This window comes from Corvus moneduloides, chromosome Z (genome assembly GCF_009650955.1).
Source record: "Corvus moneduloides isolate bCorMon1 chromosome Z, bCorMon1.pri, whole genome shotgun sequence".
Classification (NCBI taxonomy): Eukaryota; Metazoa; Chordata; class Aves; order Passeriformes; family Corvidae; genus Corvus; species Corvus moneduloides.
In genome coordinates, this window is record NC_045511.1 from 67862174 (window position 1) to 67880399 (window position 18226).

Genomic DNA, 18226 nt, shown 5'->3' on the forward strand with positions numbered 1-18226 from the left:
GACCTTCTTCTATTAATTTATTAATTTATCTAATTTGGATATGAGGACAAGCAGAAGCAGTTATTCCTTTTGTTATTACAGTATTTCATTTAAAATAATATCTGAGTACACAAGAATGTATGTTACTAATGAAGTAATACTCTGAAACTGAGTATTATTTCATCAGTAAAGAAAAGTATCAGCACGCCTGGTGGTGTAAATTTTAGATATATTGTAAGGTGAATGTCACTAGAACTGTAAGGAAAGTTAACAGCATACAGAAAAGTAGAGCAAGAAAATACGATGTTTTTCAAAATGAACCGATAATGTAAAGGTCTAGAGCTACATTACCTTGGTCTGCACTAAATATGTAAACCAGAATTAGTCTCATTAGCCCAAGGAGAGGAAACACGGCAGAAAAATGCCAATTTTTTCATGATGGAATTAAACTGAAGCGCTGCAGGTTGTAAATCTCACAATTGAGGTACAGTGAACAAACCAAAATTAGGCACATAAATATAATATGAGGATGCTAGAGGAAACAAACAAAAAATCCCCCCATTAATAACTGAATGAAATTTGTGTGAATGGTTGTTGTGGACCCATTGATGGACAGTATTCCTATTATAGGACTAGCAAAGTTTTGATCAAACCTTTCCAGCAATGAGTTTTCATCTTTGTGATTTCCCTCAGGGTTGATCCACACTGGAGTAGATTCCTGACTTGGAAAGCAAGTTGCTTTCCTGGGGGAAAAAAAGAAGTGGTTCGGGGATTTTTTTGTTGGGTTGTTGTTTTTGTTTTGTTTTCTTTATTTAATGGAGAGGACAGAACAGTTCTCACTTCTCCTTTCCTTCCAAGAAAAAAAAATATTCTTGGCTCATCTTTGACTTTTGGAAGAGCAAGCTGATCAGTTTGGGTAGCCGTGCCATCCGATGGTTTTTACTTAAGTCTCAATGTTAAGTTGAGACAAATAAATTGTAAGTATTCTTCAGTCTAAAATTTTGATGACATAAAATTATGTATTGTCAAATTTTATCTTGCATTAGGTTCTTTCTGCCTTTTAAATATGCCAGAAGTCCCGTCCACTTTGTTTTAGTTGTTTTCCAGCTATGTTGGAGGCTCCATATTGACTTCTATATCTTTTTCCCTTTTCAAGTTAAGTTGTCTTTTGAAAAGGAAAAATACGGAAGAAACCCACAGTTTCATGTTCTTTTTAATTTCCTTTATTTTTTCAAATACCTTCTTAGGCTCTATATTTTGTTTTGTGTTTGTGACACTTCTCTTTAGAACTCAGTACTAGGCTCCCTCACAACAATTTTTCTTTTACTGAATCAATCATCAAATTATGCCTGTCATAATATTACAAACCTGTATTTTTTGAATTGTTTGTGCAGATGATAATGTTTTTTCTCATTATCTTAAAAATCATAAAGAGGCTTGCATGAAGAACTGTTGAGTTACTTGTTCTTTCCTTTTCCTGTGTATGATGGTCAGCTGAGTATGATATTACTTTTGCTTGTCTTTTCTTTAAGTTCCATATTCTTGATTTTCATTGTTGAGGTCCTGTATTGCAGTTTATCAGTACTGTTTGAGAACGGGATCATTTTGTGTGAACACCAGACACAGTTAATTTGGTTTTTATTTATATGGAATTTCTGGGTTGGTATTTGACTGAATGTCATCAGATGTTTTGTAGGCATATTTGAAAGTGGTGCTTGGGTTTGGTGGGGGTTTTTTTGTTTCTTTGTTTGGGTTGTTTGGGGTTTTTTCCTACTGATGGAGCAGAGGGGCTACTTCTTGTATTGTTTTAAATTGATTGCAGTGAGCTATCGGTTGTATGATATGTATTTTTTGTAGCTTGTACATCAGAGTATTTCCCTGAGTTCTGTTCTTACGTAAGTACTAAAGAACCAGAATTTTAGAAATAACTAAATAATTTAAAAAATTTGTTTTGGGTTGAAACAATATTTTTTAGGTTTTTTGCCTTCATGAAAACACTAATGTTTCTGTAGCGCTCAATATGTTTGAGAAGAAGAGATGAGGTTGTCTTTTCTTTTTCCAGTGGTCTCACTGGAATTTAGTATTTTCCTTTTTGTGAATTTATATAATTCTTTAGTTATTGTGGAGATAAAGTTGTCCTTTTTTACTGACTGTGAAGCATATCCAGAATGTCTTGTGAACTAAGCAGCTAAAAAAACTTGTTAAAGCAAAATGGTCTGTCACGCAAAGGCTTGTCACTTTGGAATTATTACTATTAGAGAACTAAGCACAGAGGTTACTCAGCTGCAATTCACACTTGAAGGCTCAAGAATCACTGCAGCATGATAAGTGCTGTAAAAAACTTCTATATTGAGAATGAGGAGCTTCAGCATTCATTTAAAAATAGCTTTATACCTTTCATGTATTTAAACAGATAAACCCGATTATCCCGGTTTATAAAAATAATTCTAATAATGCAAGTGAAATTTGACTGTTTGTAAATGTATAGTAAGCCAAAGAGCAAAAAGCTTCAAAACAAGTTTGTAATTAAGCATCTGCACTAGAAATGCAGATATGAAATTTCATATTGAAGCCTGTCTGCAGTTGTCTTGAAAGGGAAGGCAGGAGGAGTGGATTAGTCTGAAAAATAGTAATAGAAAAAAAGCCTGATATGCTGTGGCATTTGGGGGATTTGCATACATTGCGTATTATTAGGTCAGAGAAGTCATTTAACATCTAAAGTTAAGACACAAAATGATTACTGTGAGAAACAGCTAGCATTCAGATGAAGGAAATCCAAGGCTTGAGAAGTCTTGAACTTGCAAAGACTCATGTAAAAGTTTAGTTTTAGTTAATATGGTGTCTGTCTCACATGTTTGTTGGAAAACAGTACCTATCTGCTTTTTCAGATGGGTGAACAAGTTGTGTTTTACTTTAACCACTTACGTCCACTTACTAAAAATTAACCATTCTGTGTATATAGAGCTTGTTGTTTCACCACAGCAAGAACCATTTAGAGAAAAAAAGAAATAGTTATTACAGAGAAATACTAGTTTGTGGCAGTTCTTTATGTATGTATATTGCAGCCATGGTACATCTGAGGAGATGAATGGCATAATATTAAAAAAAAGAAGTGAAGATCCAATATACTGGATACATGGAAGAATCCAAAGACAGGGTCTGTAGAAAATTTCAGTTCTTTTGTCAATTCTAGAGTTACTACAACTTTCTTGTATTTGTTGTCTTAATGGATAAGTGTTTGCCTTAATTACCTCCCATTGCAAACAGTTAATTAGAGGTTATGTTCGACAGTTGCTACATGGGTTGCTACTATTTTCCAAGTCTTTTCTGATCAAAGAAACTATTAACAGACTGTAATTAAATACAGGTCTGAAAGACTATCATATTTAAACTCCAAATATACTGCATTACCAGGGTTAAAACAACGATAAAGCTGGAAATTCTCATTCTTATATTCATTATGCTACTTATAGGCATTGCAGTCCTTCACTACGAATTCTTATATTCTAAACAATGGCATATGGGAAGATCCTAGTACAAGTAAATAAAACTCTCATTACATTATAATTCTTATGAAAAGTGTTTTTCTTCTTATGGAACTGCCTTAGCACCACATTTATAATTGCTCTTTCCAAAATATAAATAGTATTTTAATCTTATTTTTAAAGTGTTTTTTATAATGTGAGTACTTTTTCTGGCTGTATGAAATGCATTTCTCATTCAGACAAATGACTTATACAACACAATAGGAAAAAACCAACTTCATGCTGTTTTTATAACTGATTTATAATAGGTGTGTTAACACAAAAACCTAATCAGGGAGTCTCATAGCCTCTGAGTCTCTCTATTGCAAGGAAATCTGACTTTACTTTCATTGCTATATTTTTTCCTGATGAAATATACTTACAAAATGATTTCTCAGAAGGTTTTGTCTATCATTTAGATACCAGGCTATAGATTACAACAGATATCAACAAGTAATGAAGTTATGGCAGCATAAAGGGAAAAATACTGCTTAACTGAACCTAAGTGACTGATTATGCATTTAGTGTTATGTCATTGTTTAAATTGTCCATAACCAGCATTTGGATAAAGAGGGAGTTCTTGTCAGCTGCTTTGTAAGGCTAAACTGTTTCTAGCAGTCTGAAAGATGCTGTGTGCACATCACATTTAAAAAATTTAAATTTAAATTTAAAAAATATCTAGCCACCTGGTAGCCAAAGAGTGTGCATAGTGTAAAACAATTCCAGACTTAGGTTCCCTTGTCTGAAGAGGATGTAAGGGTGTATTGTGTACATTTATACAATGGGGGAAAATTATTGTTGTGTATAAGATTTCTGCTGTGGAAAGAAAATATAGGTTTATTGAAACTTGGCAAGAGAATAATAAAAGAGATTATTTTTTTAGCATGTTTTTTTCAGCTGCCATTTGCCTCTTCTCAGTGCTTTTCCACAAATTGATGGAGTTTTACATGGCATGTTACCTTGTGGGGAAAATCCAAGACATATGATACAGACATCATTAGAAGTCTTTGTATTTTAAAATATTTTTAAAAATGTTTTAAGATCAGACTGGATGTCAAACCAGTGTGTTCCTTCCACTGTATTAGCTGATTTCTTTAGAGGCATGAATGTGCTGTACTAAAAAGAAAAAGAAAAGCAGCCAGTCTTGTGATCAGTAGTAGCTGCTCAAAAAGGGAGTACCACCCTCAGCATCACATGCCAGATTGACATCTACATACATATATGTACAACCATAAAATTACTGTTTTGGTGATCATTCTTTAAAGGCAATGAGCAAAGGGAACAAGGTCTGACCAACAACATGGTATTTAATTTTTCATTTAATTTAATTGTTTAATTTCATAAAAATATGAATTTATGCAAAATGTAATGTGTGAATTATGGAAGACGTACAAAAAATTTAGTGTTATCCACAAGAAATTTATGTTCTGACCAGCAGCATAACATAATAAACAAAAGCTACGAAGGTTGGAAAGGAAGTGCTCATGATAATCTGATAATAATAAAGTGATCATCTCATCTCATTGGTTACTTGCATTTGTTGGGTGGTTGTTCAGCTGTTTTACCTGTTCATAGTTAGAGATCTCCTTTGTCATTTGTCACTCTTATGATTTACTGTGGATCTTGCAGCAGGGTAAAATGATCTTAATGAAAAATTTGGAAGTTGAGAGGAAGGGGACTTCCTCAACATGGTGCAGGCAGAGTTTAAATTAAAGTTTACAGGGAAGGGAACCTCAATCTATCCCGCTCCTAACATTTTGATGCCAGTGCCAACAAGAGATGCCCAGAATCTGGAGAATGCTCAGAATTCAGCAGGTTTAGATAAGGACAAAGTTCTTCATTATGCAGGTAGTCAGGCACTCGAACAGACTGTACAGAGAAGCTGAGCATGTACCATCCCTGGAAGTTTTCAAGGTCAGGTTTGATCAGGGTCTGAGAAATCTGGTCTAGTGAGGAGTGTCCCTGCCCATGGCAGGAGGGTTGGAAATAGATGGTCTTTAAGGTCTCTTCCAGCCCAAACCATTCTATGATTCTCTTATTATAAAGAGAGACAGAAAATACAAGAAATAAGTAAGATGACAAAATGCACTGAAACATGTATTGCTGGTAGCTACAGTAGGTTAAGGATGGAAGGGTTGCAGATCTTTGCTCAATGAGAGGGTTTGTGCAAAGACTGCAAGGCAATTAGGAAAAAATTTAAAGTTAATGTAACGGGAGAGAATAAGACAATTCAGCAGCTCAGAGAGCAGATTATTTATAGCAGTTTATTGACAGGATAAGAATATTATTTTTAGCAGCATATTTTGAATGCTCTTTAGGAGAATTACATCAGTATGAGAGTCCAAAACACAGTACAATGACCAAAGGATTTGTCATCTAAAAGAAAGGTTAATGCTTTTAAACTCAAGACTTAGAAACATTTTCATCATTCAAAGTGTTTTGATATTTTTGTGCATCACAGGGAATGTAAATTGGTAAAATTATGATTATTTGCACAGAAATATTTCAAAGTTATCTATATAAAGAAATAAAAGGCTATTTAATTTACTTTCTCTATTTCTTATATTAGACTGTTGACTGGGAAAGCCCAATAATACTTATACAGGAAAGAATGTAATGAATTTCACTGTAAGAATAAAAATTAACCATGTTTTTTCCTTTTTGATATCTGTCTGCTGGTAACACAGTTGGCAACACAGCTATTTAACTATCTTTATTACATTTTTTCCACTACTATTGACAAGCAAGCACCAGATCTGCTGGATGGAGTTTCCAAACTGCTTCTGAGCAGTGATCCATCTGCAGTATGGTACAATAACCTTGACCACAAGAGAGATCTTAAAGCAGCTGAACGAATATGCTGAGTCACCCACCAATCTTTTTCTCTTTAGGACCAGAAAATACATTAGCCATGTGCATTTACAGGAAAATCTCAACTAGTGGAATTACATTTCTGATCAGAATGAAAAAGCTATCCAATAAATGTCTGCTCCTAAACCCCTCTAAACTGAAAAAGAATATTGTAATGTCTGTCTCCTTCCCAGGCTAAAAAAAGTAAATTAAGATATCTTAGTAATTCTGTAAATTCCGCATTTACCCACGTTATCATCAGTATTCTTTGATGAAAGTCTAAGAACTCATCAACATCTAGAAAATACCCATTGACAGAAGTTATTTTTAGAAGACACTTAACTGTTGTTTGTGGTGGCCAGTGGGCCTGTGGTACAAGGGACAAAGAGAGTCCACTGGTGGGATAGTCCCTAGTACCAAAGATCCTCCCCAGGTTAGGGTGAACAGAAAAGGCTTCCCCCAGAATGCTCTGCTTTGGTATGTTAAAGCACCCCAGTTCTGCTTTCTCGGTTGGCCCGTTGGCCTCCCCGCCCCTCGTTACTTTTTGTGTCCCTGCCCTAGAAGCTTCTCCACTCCTTGTTCCCCCATTGGCCCTTGCCCCATCGCCACTCCCTCAGAGTTTCCCTATTGGCTCCCTTACCCTAGCCCTGCCTATGTACCGCCCCTGTGCCCTCAGATCATTGGTCCCTGATGCTTGCTCCGCTCCTGTATATAAACCTGGACCCTCCATCGTTCTTTCTCTTCGTCCCTGGACCCCTTCACGAGCGTGGCTGCAATAAACCCCTCCCATGGAACTCTATATGAAGACCCTTCCTGCCTCTTTGCTGTCAACCCATTCTAGGGAGCTGTCTGTGTGTCTGCGTGTACACACGTGTGTGAGGGTGTGGTGGACCTGCTGGAGCGGCGTCACCTTGGAGACGCTTTTAAGAAGGTCACAGCGCCTCACCATCCAGCACTGCCAAGCTGGAGACCGCGACAGTTGTTCTTACGGAGTTTGTTGCTTTTGCATTTCTCCTGTGATGAGCAGAAATGGATCTGTTATCTTGTCCTGAGGTTGGATGGGGCTCTGAGAAGTCTGGTTTAGTGGAAGATGCCCCTACCCATGGCAGGGGTTTTGAATTAGGTGGTCTTTAAAGTCCCTTCCAACCCAAACCACTTTATGATTCTTATTCTATAATGTTGTTAGTAGACATTTAAAACAATGTGTATCCCATTTCAAAAATACCCTATTTTAAGTTATAAGGAAATAGCAGTGGAAACTACTTCTGTGAAACATGAGAGGGAACAGGGACAATTTAGGGTGCATGAAACCCTGCAGATGTCAGCACTTCAGATGTTACCATCTGTAATTCCCAGCACAGAAATACTGATGGGTAAACTCTACCCTGATACACATTTAACCAAGGCCAGGCATTTAAATGGGTATTTTTCAGCTTCCTTTCCCATTCAACTACCTTCTTCAGGGCAGAGGCGATTCTTCTGGAATCCAGAACTTCACAGCAACTAGAGTCCAGCAGAGATGCTGGAGAATTTGTCCATTCTTGAGACTAATCAAAAAGAGACGCATAACAAGGATTTCTAGTATTTTAACTGCTTCCAGCCCATTTGTAATTAATTCCTGCTTTGAAGAAGATGTAGAAGGTGGTAGCAATATGCAGGATAGATAAAACCTAACCTGGTCAGTTCAACAAGAAATTACATGGAAAAAGAATTCCATTTGTCAAACAAAATACAAACTTAATGGTTCTGTTCAAACCTTGGGAATTACTTTTTCTTTAGACAGTCTGCTCAATGTACATCTTTGTCAAATATTCCACAGGGAATTTGGAAAGGAAATTGTGTACAATATGCTAAGATGTGAACAGTCTAAATGTTAAATATTTCAACTTATCTTTCTGTGAGAAAGTACATGTGGAAAACACGATTTATATTAAAAAAAATCACCCCAATATTATTTTTTACTGTGTCATTTTAATAAATGTAGCTTAACTGTAATGTATCTGTTCAAAATTATTGGGGGGGACACAACAAAATACCCCAAAACAAGTCAAGAACATTACAGTGCTTTTGCTTTGAAAGGACCTTACCTTTTTAAATAAATACTTTGAAGTTGGAAGGAGAAAAAACCAATGAAGGTGGATGCCTTTGATTCTATAGATCTCGGGTGGAAACTGTTTGTTCTATAATCAGCTTTCTTTAGATTTAGCACATACTGGTCCTACTGATCCCAGGGTTTAATCCCCTGCAGGACTGCTCATATTCTGGAGATGTGCAGACAAATTTTATCTGTAGGGGAAGTTATAATTTTTTGCAATATTTAACATGAATGCATTTTATTATTGAGGAAATAGTGGCATTTTCTCCTTCTATTCAGACTTGCCTGCATGTTTATGAGAAATCTTGTTTAATATTTATATTAAGCTTCAGTTTAATATTTATATTAAGTGTGTCTGGTAACAGATGACAAAGACACAGTAGGAAATCTGTTGTCTCTAGATACATTTGCAAAACTGTGCATATAATTTCTATTCAGTGAGAAAGGATTAAATCATCTGTGTACTATTTTTTTGTAAATATAGAAGGTTAACTGGTTTTGGTGCAGTCAATTGTGATCAATTATGTAGCTCACAAAACATCTCTTTTTGTATTTTTGTGTATTACAGGTAGCATAGTGTACCTTGGGATGATGGTGGGGGCATTCTTCTGGGGAGGCTTGGCAGACAAGGTGGGAAGGAGACAATCACTCCTGATATGCATGTCTGTCAATGGATTCTTTGCCTTCCTGTCATCATTTGTCCAGGGCTATGGCTTCTTCCTCTTCTGTCGCTTGTTTTCTGGATTTGGGTAAGCTCCTCTGGTTCTGTTCGTTTTCACAGTTCTGTGTGTTAATAAAACTTTTCTGTTTGCAAAAGAACAGTATTTAATGTAGAAATACAGTCTGTGTCAGGGGATGAGAGAATTAAGCAAGGTAGCTACTGCAGTCCTAAAGAACACTTGAAGGGGAAGAGTAATGATTTTAGGGGAAAGACACAGACTGAAAACTGTGAGATTGAGTTTGTTCTTATATTGGAAAGAATTTGTTTTGTGAACTTGATGAACTTGCTTAACTCTTTTATACCTGAGCTTCTTTATGTACAGTACCTTGTTCAGTCAGCAAAATAACATTCTCCTCACAGGTGTACTCTAAGATTTTGGCAATATTTGTAAAGTTTCTAATGTCTTTGTGTGCACAGTATTGTTTATAATAGCATTGCATCAAGATAGTCAGATTTAAAACAGGGTCCTAAACTGTCCCAAATGTTTTTGTTCTTTCTGAAAGTATTGTGTTTGTAGACTTGTGTTTTCTTTATTTTTCATTTAAATAACTTCTCAGTTGTTGGAAAAGTTTAAGATAATTCTAATGGTTGATTAAGTCTATAATTTTAAACTTTTATGAGCAGAGATTGAGATACATAAGTAATTTACTATGAGAAAGCTTCTACTTTTACTGTACACTTGGATAAACTAGAGTTCTGTTCTGCAGAGTGCGTAGTTTAGCACTCCTGGCCATTGCTTGGTTCAGATTAAGACTCCTAATTACAGTTTCAATTCTGACCACTATCAGTCTTTAGTATGCTGAATAGTCAGGATCTGGCAAGAGCACAGCAGCTGGATTGTAAAGTCATGCACATGAACTGCACTGCTTGTAGGGTTTGTTGGCTTTATGGTTCAGTAATGCAGTTATGTGAGGTTTGTGTTTTTTGAAATCCTTTGAACTGATGTCCTGGGTTGCAGTGCATTCTATTACCATCCCCATGAGCTGTTGAAATCAGGTGCAGCAGGGTTTCCTTGCCTCCTCCCCCCAGACTATCTTTCTGTTAAGGGCCCATCAATGCCCTGCTGCATGACTCAGAGATAACTCCCTCCGGACCATCTTCTGTTAATGAGCCTAATCAACGCCTGCCTCATGACTCATTACCCCATTGTGAGATGCTCCACCCAGAGGGAGGAACCAAGCATTCCATCCTGGATATAATCTGAGATTCTGAACACCAGAGAGAACCTTCCCACTGGATTTCCAGAGGACAGGAGCTATACAGCCACCACTGGACCTGAGGAAGAGCAGACCCCTTTTCTACAGGATCACCACTTCAGAGGACTGCAGCCACCATTCTATTGGACTGCTACCACCACCCTGATTAACAGGGTGTCAGGTTGTATCTTGACTCTGTCAGTTTGAACCAGTGTTTTCTGCCTTTATTTTTGTTTTCCTATTAAATTGTTATTCTGACTTGGTGTCTCCCACTAGTTTGGTTTCAGACTAGTACAACTGGTCTGAAGTAGGCTAGCACAAGACGTGAATACCCAAAAGAAATTACCACAGCACTCAGTAAACTGATTTAGGAAGAGGAATGGAAGGGTAAGAGGAGAGAGAAAAATGTGAGGAGTCCTCTAGCTAGAAGAATCTTAGTCTGTCACCAGATTGTCAGATATGACTTTATAAGACAAAAAGAGGAAATGGCAATATTCCAATTACTAAAAAAAACTCCAAATCCCATAGAAAAACAAAATTTCAAAAATCCTGTATTGTAAATCACCATCAGTTCCAGGAGCTACTTTTTTTCACTCCATGGAGAAACACTACAGATCATGTTTCATGACACTCACTCTTCTGTGATCCTGGCAAAGTTGAGAAGCTTGTTGTGTTACTGCTTAGCCTGGCCAGTTCCTTGGGGCAGCTTTGGACCCTTATACTACAAAGGTTTGTTTTTTGGCAGACAGTTTTGGCTTTCGCCAGAATTGTCCCTTTTGGGATATACTGCTAAATATGTATTTATTATGCCTCGTGAGAAACTTGCCTGCACTATCTCCTCCTCACCTGTCCAGGAGCTTTTACAGTAACAGTCAGTGCCTGTAGCTTTCCTTGTGATACATGTCTGTCCTTGATTGGGAACCATGTTCTATTGTGTCCCCAGCTTATGATTAATGGTCCTTGAAGGAGCAGGCCCTTCATACCTGTATCCTATACTTCTGTGTGGGCCCCCACTCTGTTCGACGTCCTCCTACCTCATCTTTGAGAGCTACATGAATAGATCATAGACAATTTGTCACCATGTACTGTATTTTTAATGGGCTCTCCAAAACAAAACAAACCCCAAACCAATCAAACAACAACAAAAAAGACAGCATGAACTGCAGAGTCATTCCTCATAGCAACTACTGCAGAGGGAGGTCCATGGAAGGGTCAGATTTGCTGTGTTCTTCAAAGATTGGCTTTTTCCCCTGAATAATCCCCTTCAAGTGGTATCAGAGTAGCAGTGTGAAAGCCATGCGGTTTCTAGAAAAGAATCTGTTTCTCATACCTTCAAGGTGAGGAAAAGCTCATCTTGATGGTATGTTTCCCCTTTTCCAGTCAACGGGCACCTCACTAAATTGCTGCAGTTTCTCAAATATGGAGGATAGTGGCTTAGAAACTTCATCTTGCAAGACCCACTGATGTATCTCATCAGGTCCCATCAGCCTGTGCACCCTCAGGCTACTTAGATGTTCTTGAACATGATCTTCTCCTGCAGTGGGATGTTTTCATTCTTCCAGCTCCCCTGCCTTGCTCGCTGCAGCTGGTGTGGGTGGGGCTCTTTTCAATGAAGACTGAGGGGAAAAAAATGCTGTTGAGTGCCTCAGCCTTCTTGATATCCAGGCAACCAGGTCTCTGGCTTCCTTCAGGAAAGGGCACACGTTTTCCCTGATCTTCCTTTTCTTGATGACATACCACTGTACCTCTGTTTTCAAGGAAGGATGCTTTGTTCCAGTAATTTTGTGTGATTCAAAGAGCCCAACTATGGAATTAGAATGATTTTAAGGAAAGAACAATGATATGTTTTAAAGGCAAAATAGTATTGTTACTCAGATTGGAGAGAAGTTTTCTGAAGGGGCAGAGAGTTATCTGGACAATTTCTTTTAATTAAAGATCACTGAAATATTAAGAAGTATTCAAATGATATAAAATAATTTAGGTATATAGAGTTTAAACTGCTTTGTTATCTTCTAGATAATAAAAAAATGGTTAAGAAGCATGAAAAATAAAACCAGTATCTGATAGAAGATTTTATTTATTAAAAAAAGACTATAAAATATGTTGTTCTTATAATGTCTTGCAGTGAAAATGTGTTTATAGAAGTAAAATGTTCAGTGAAAAAATATCCCTTCAAATACTTCCCCCCCCCCCATTTTTAATCTGAAAAAATCTTAAACTAGTAAAACTTTTGCAGGCAAAAAAAAAAGAGATTTTGAATGCAAACCAGTATAAATAATATAAAGATATTGCTGCACAAAGAGTATTGGTACATACAAAATTCTGAAATGTAAACTTAAGCTAGAGAAAAGAATGAAGAAATGTTGGAAAGTCTGCAAAATAATCTCCTTTTCCAGAAAATAATATCAGAACTGTGATTTTTCCATTTATGAATTGAAAATCAAAACTCAGAAGAAAATTGAATCCAAAAGCCTGATAAAGGTCTAGGAGGGCTTTAGACATGGTTTCCTACAAAGTGAAAAGATCTAGACAAGAAACTGTGAGTTGTATTCATCATTAGCCATTGGGGGAAGGTGCAAATGTTTATCATCAAAAAGCACCTTGTTGTATCTGTCTGAAATTGTGAAAGGAAGGTTTCTCTGATACAGAACATGACTCACAAGATAGTTAACTTGAATGAAGCTGGAGCTGTTGTCTGTTCAACACCACCTCTGTGAAATATTATTCTCAGCTACAGAATTTTATCCGATTTCTAAAAAATGTTAAGCTATTAGTTTAATATTTTTGATACTTAAAATTCTAGATGCAATTTTTTAAAGTACAACAACTAAATTTATAATAAAGTGATTAAAACTGTACTATAGATTTGTTTTATCCCAGTAAATTTCATTTTGGTTGCTTTGAGATAAGCAGATGTTATACAAATTGGGGGAAAAAATCATGCTTATCTAGCCCAAATACTACTTCTAAAACAAATCAAAGTTTTCATGCAGTGAAAACTAGCTAAAATAAATTCCCTGAGATGAACTACAGTTTATAAATTTTTCAGGCAACTTCATATGTTCGCTCCTGGTAGAAAGTTATTCTTTCTTCTGAGCAAAACAAAAAATGCTAAATAAATGTGTCCTATTTTAAAAGCACACATTATTTTCAGGCTGAAAAGATTTCTTTCAATTTGCCAGAGCTGCCAACTTGGCCAAATTTCTTCTCCAGGCCCACGGAAATATTAGGAAATACAGGTTAGATGTTGTTGGCTGATGTAACTAAAAGCTATTAAGAAGCTTTTTCCCTACCTGTTATCTCTTGTGAATGAAAGTCTTTCTCAAGATGCATTAATATAACATTTCTTTTCCAGACTACTTTAGACTATACTTCATAAAATCTGACTCTTACCTTCAGATGGCTTTTTTCATCCTTCCTTAGACAATCTCTTAACCTTCCTGCAGTACTCCTTCTACATTACTGGTATTCACCGCAGAGTGCTGGTGTCACTATAGTAGAACAAAACTCATGACTCAGATACATTCTCAAATTCTTCATAAAGAATCAAAAGTTAGCAAAAATCTCAAACGGTGAATTTGGTTTCTTGTAACTTGCAGTTTTGAGGTGGTTGTCTCTGTAAGTCCACACATGCTGACTTTTACCAGCAGTTTTGTATATTATGTCTAGTGGGGAGAAACACTTAGAGTTTTATATTCACCCCTTAGAGACTATGACGTGAAGGAAATGCAAGCAATCTGTATACATCACAAACTCCTGTTCCAAGGAGATACAGACCATGTGGAAATGTTGGCCTACAAGAAGGTTGGCCTACACAAGCAGTTCCTTTCAGAAGTTCAGATCTAGACCAACAGTCAACTTTTAAAATTTTTTGTAATCAGTATTTAGTATCATCTTGCGTTCATCTTTTACCTCTTCATACCCACTTGTTCCAGTTTTTCACCAGGCACCTTGTATTCTCTCACCCTCAAAAGGTTGTAATCTGTCTCTGATTCCTCTCCAGCATCCAGCTGTCTCCTACCCATGGTGATCAGTGTTTTTACACTGTGAGCTAATGAATAGCTCTGCAGGTGACTGGCTTCAAAGCTGATAGGCTATGCCAAAAGGGATATACGCTTCTCAGTGAAGCCAATGAAGCAGTTGGCAAGGTCTGAGCTTCACAAATAGCTTTGATTCAGCCCTTGCAGCTTCAGATGTGGGTAAAGGTTGACTAATCTAAACCTCAGAGAGAAGGGGTCTTCCCTAAAGCTGTTAGGAGAAGAAGACAATATTCTTATGAGGAAAGGAAAATTATACAGAAGGGAGAAAAAGACTAGACAATGCATGTATGTAAATAAAGTAGAGAAACTACATGACAGAAAAAAAGATTAAAAGAAAAATCATAGCAAAGAATTATTTAGGTTGGAAAGGACCTTTAAAATCATTGAGGTCAACCATCAATCTAATACTGCCAAGTCTACCACTAAGCCTTACTCCTAAGCACCTCATCTACACAGACTTTAAAACCATCCAGGGATGGAGACTCCACACTTCCCTGAGCAGCCTGTTACAATGTTTTGCGAACCTTTCCATGAAGAAATTTTTCCTACTATGAGATTCCTGTGGCAGAGTTTGAGGCCGTTTCCTCTCACTCCATTGTTCATTACTTGGAAAAGGAGTCCCCACCTGCCTACACCTCTTTTCAGGTAGTTGTAGGGAGTGATAAGCGTTTTTTGTTATTTTCTCCATCCAAAACGCCCCCAGCTCCTTCAGCCACTCCTCTTATGACTTCTGCTCCAAATGTTTTGCCAACTTGGTTGCCCTCTCTGAACATGTTCCAGCAGCAAAATGACCTTCCTGTAATGAGGAGTCCAAAACTAAACACAGGATTTGAGGTGTGGCCTCACCAGTGCCAAGTACAGGAGGATAATCCCTGCCCTGGTCCTGCTGGCCACACTGTTGCTGATCCAGGCCAGGATGCCATTGGACTTCTTGGCCACCTGGGCACACCCTGGCTCATGTTCAGCTGCTGTCACCAGCACGCCCAGGTCCTTTTCCTGTGGGCAGCTTTGCAGCCACTCTGCCCCAGCCTGTGGCGCTGCCTGGGGTTGTTGTGATCCAAGAGCAGCACCTGGCACTGGGCCTTGTTGAACCTCACACCATCGGCCTCAGCCCATGATCCAGCCTGTCCAGAGCCCTACTGCCCTCCAGCAGATCAGCACTCCCACCCAGCTTGGTGTCACCTGCAAACTGCTTAAGGGTGCACTCGATCCTACTGTCCAGATCATCAATGAAGGCATTAAACAGAAGTGCTATCAGTGCTGAGCCCTGGGGAACAACACTGGTGACCAGCCAGCTGGATGTAACTCCACTCACTGCTGCTTTCTGGGCCCAGCCACCCTGCCAGTTTTTTTACCCAGTGAACAGTGCAACTGTCCAAGTCATGGGCTACCAGTTTCTCCAGGATAATGCTTTGGGAGATAGTGTCAAAGGCTTTACTAAAGTTAGACAATATCCACAACCTTTCCCTCATCCACAAAGGTGGTGATTTTAAAGGTGACCCTATTATAGAAGGAGATTCACAGAATGTCTGTGTTGGAAGAGACCTTCAAGATCATCTAGTCCAACCCATCAAGTCAGTCAAGCTTTTCACATCAGTCAACCTGCTTTTCACAAACCAGACCCATGCTGGCTGGGCCTGATCCCCTGGTTGTCCTATATGTGTCATGTGATGGTGCAGGTTGATCTGCTTCATGACCTTCCCCAGCACCAAGGTCAGGCCTGTAGTTTCCCAGATACTCCTTACAACCCTCCTTGTAGATGGGCATCACATATCCCAACCTCCAGTCAACTGAGGCCTCCCCAGCTGGCCAGGACTGGTGGTAAATGATGGAAAGTGGCTTGGTGAGCACTTCTACCTGCCACCCCCAGGACCCTTGGTGGATCCTATCCAGTCTCGCACACTTGAGCAAACCTAAGTGGTATAGTGGGTCACTGAACATTTCCCCTTGGATTATGTTGGACTATGGATTATGCATCTCTCTCTCTTACAGATCAGGAGGCTGGGTACCCTGAGAACAACCGGTCTGACTATTAAAAATTGAGACAAAGAAGACGCCAATCTTTTCTTCATCCTTTGGCACTGTTTCCCCCCTCATGTAAAAAAGGCTGGATATTCTCATTAGCCAGCCTTTGTTGTTAATATATTTTTTGAAACATATTTTTGCCTTTTACAGCAGTAGATAGATTAAGTTCCAGTTGGGTTTTGGCCCTTCTGATTTTCTCCCTGCATAACCTCATGACACCCCTGTACTCTTCCTGAGTGGCCTGCCTAGTCTTTCATAGATCATAAACTCTCTTATTTTTCTGGAGTTTGGCTCTCTGTTCAGTCAGGCTGGTCTTCTTTCCTGTTGGTCCAACTTCCAGCCCGTGGTGACAGCCTGGTCCTGCACTTCTAGGATTTCTTTCCTGGAGAACGTCCAGTGTTCCTGGGCTCATTTGCCCACTATGACTGCCTTCCAAGGGACTTTCTCATCCAGGCTTCTAAACAGCACCAAGTCTGTCTTCCACAAGTTCATGGTGCCTTGAACCTTGCCACCCTTCCTTGTGTCTCCGACAATGAAAAGCTCTGTCATTTTGTGATCACAGTGGCCTAGAGAGCCTCCAACCATCCTACCACATCACCTACCAGTCCCTCTCTGTTCACAAACAACAGGTCCTGCAGGGTGCCCCTTGTTGACATCCTGACCAGCTGTGTCAGGGCATTATCTTCCACACACTCCAGGAACTTCCTGCACTGGTTCCTCTTCATTCTGTTGCTTTTCCAGCAGACATCGAGTAGGTTGAAATCCTCCACAGGAGCAATGGGCAGTGATTGTGAGAGTTCTCCTAGCTGCTTATAGACTATTTCACCTGCCTTTTCTTCCTGGTTTGGTGGTCTATAGCAGACACCCACCATGGTATTTGTCTTTCAAGTAAAAACTTGAAAAGAAGGAAAAAGAAGAAGAAAAATCTACAAAAGAAAGACTTCATTAGCAATGATTTTGTGGTTACCAATACTGGCATATGTGAAAGCAATTTATCCGACATATCTAGAAAATTCTTTGCTATTATAAGCCCGAATGTGCATTAAACTGGACTTTTTTTAATACTGTTGGGTAAATTCAGGGAATGAATTATTTACCTGTCAGGTCATCTTTCATCAGAACTGACTATTGTAGAGTTCAGTAAATAATCATGTGAATCTTTTTACAAGAACTCTCTTGCTATTAATAGCATACAGGCCACTTGTGTACCTGCAAGGAAACGTCTTCAGTATTCATAGTCCAAAGAAACACTTGTATTTAAAAATTGGTACAATGATCTGCAAAGCTTAGTCTTTGGTGTGATGCAGTTTTCTAGGGCTTTATCCAGCAGTTCTCAAGGAAAAGGTCGGTCTGTTTCCTCACCCTTAGATACTTTGCCAGTCTAATGGCAGTTTTGAAAGGAAAACAATAGAGATACTTTTCAATGAGACTTGTGGTACTGGGCTAGAGAATTGTTAAGAAGAACTGTTATGTGCAGCTGGATGGAAGGACAAGGAGTGATGGGCTGTTTCCAAATCTCTGAATCTGTGTTTTGAGCTCTATCACTGTTTAACAAATTGCAAATTACAAGGTGACAACTTGGAAATGCCGTCTCACACAGACACTACCTATTTTTAGTCTGGACGTTGTCCAAGTTTGAAAGAGAAAACAAGGTATTTCAGAACACCATCTTACCTTGTATATTTAGTATTCTGTAAGGGCTTTTTTTCCTAATTATCTCTATTCCTTGTATGCTTTTGCATTTCAAGCCCCTTTGGCTAGTAAATCTGCAAATAAACAATAGCTTCTGTCTGAAG

The 18226-nt window shown here is 38.4% G+C and overlaps 1 protein-coding gene across 1 annotated transcript in view; it reads left to right on the forward strand.

Moving 5' to 3' along the window:
* The window catches only part of SV2C (synaptic vesicle glycoprotein 2C), a 115359-nt gene that overhangs the window by 42258 nt on the left and 54875 nt on the right, over positions 1-18226 (forward strand). Inside the window, exon 3 of the mRNA XM_032096360.1 lies at positions 9017-9197. Coding sequence (XP_031952251.1) covers positions 9017-9197 — 181 coding nt within the window. The remainder of the gene's footprint in view (positions 1-9016; positions 9198-18226) is intronic.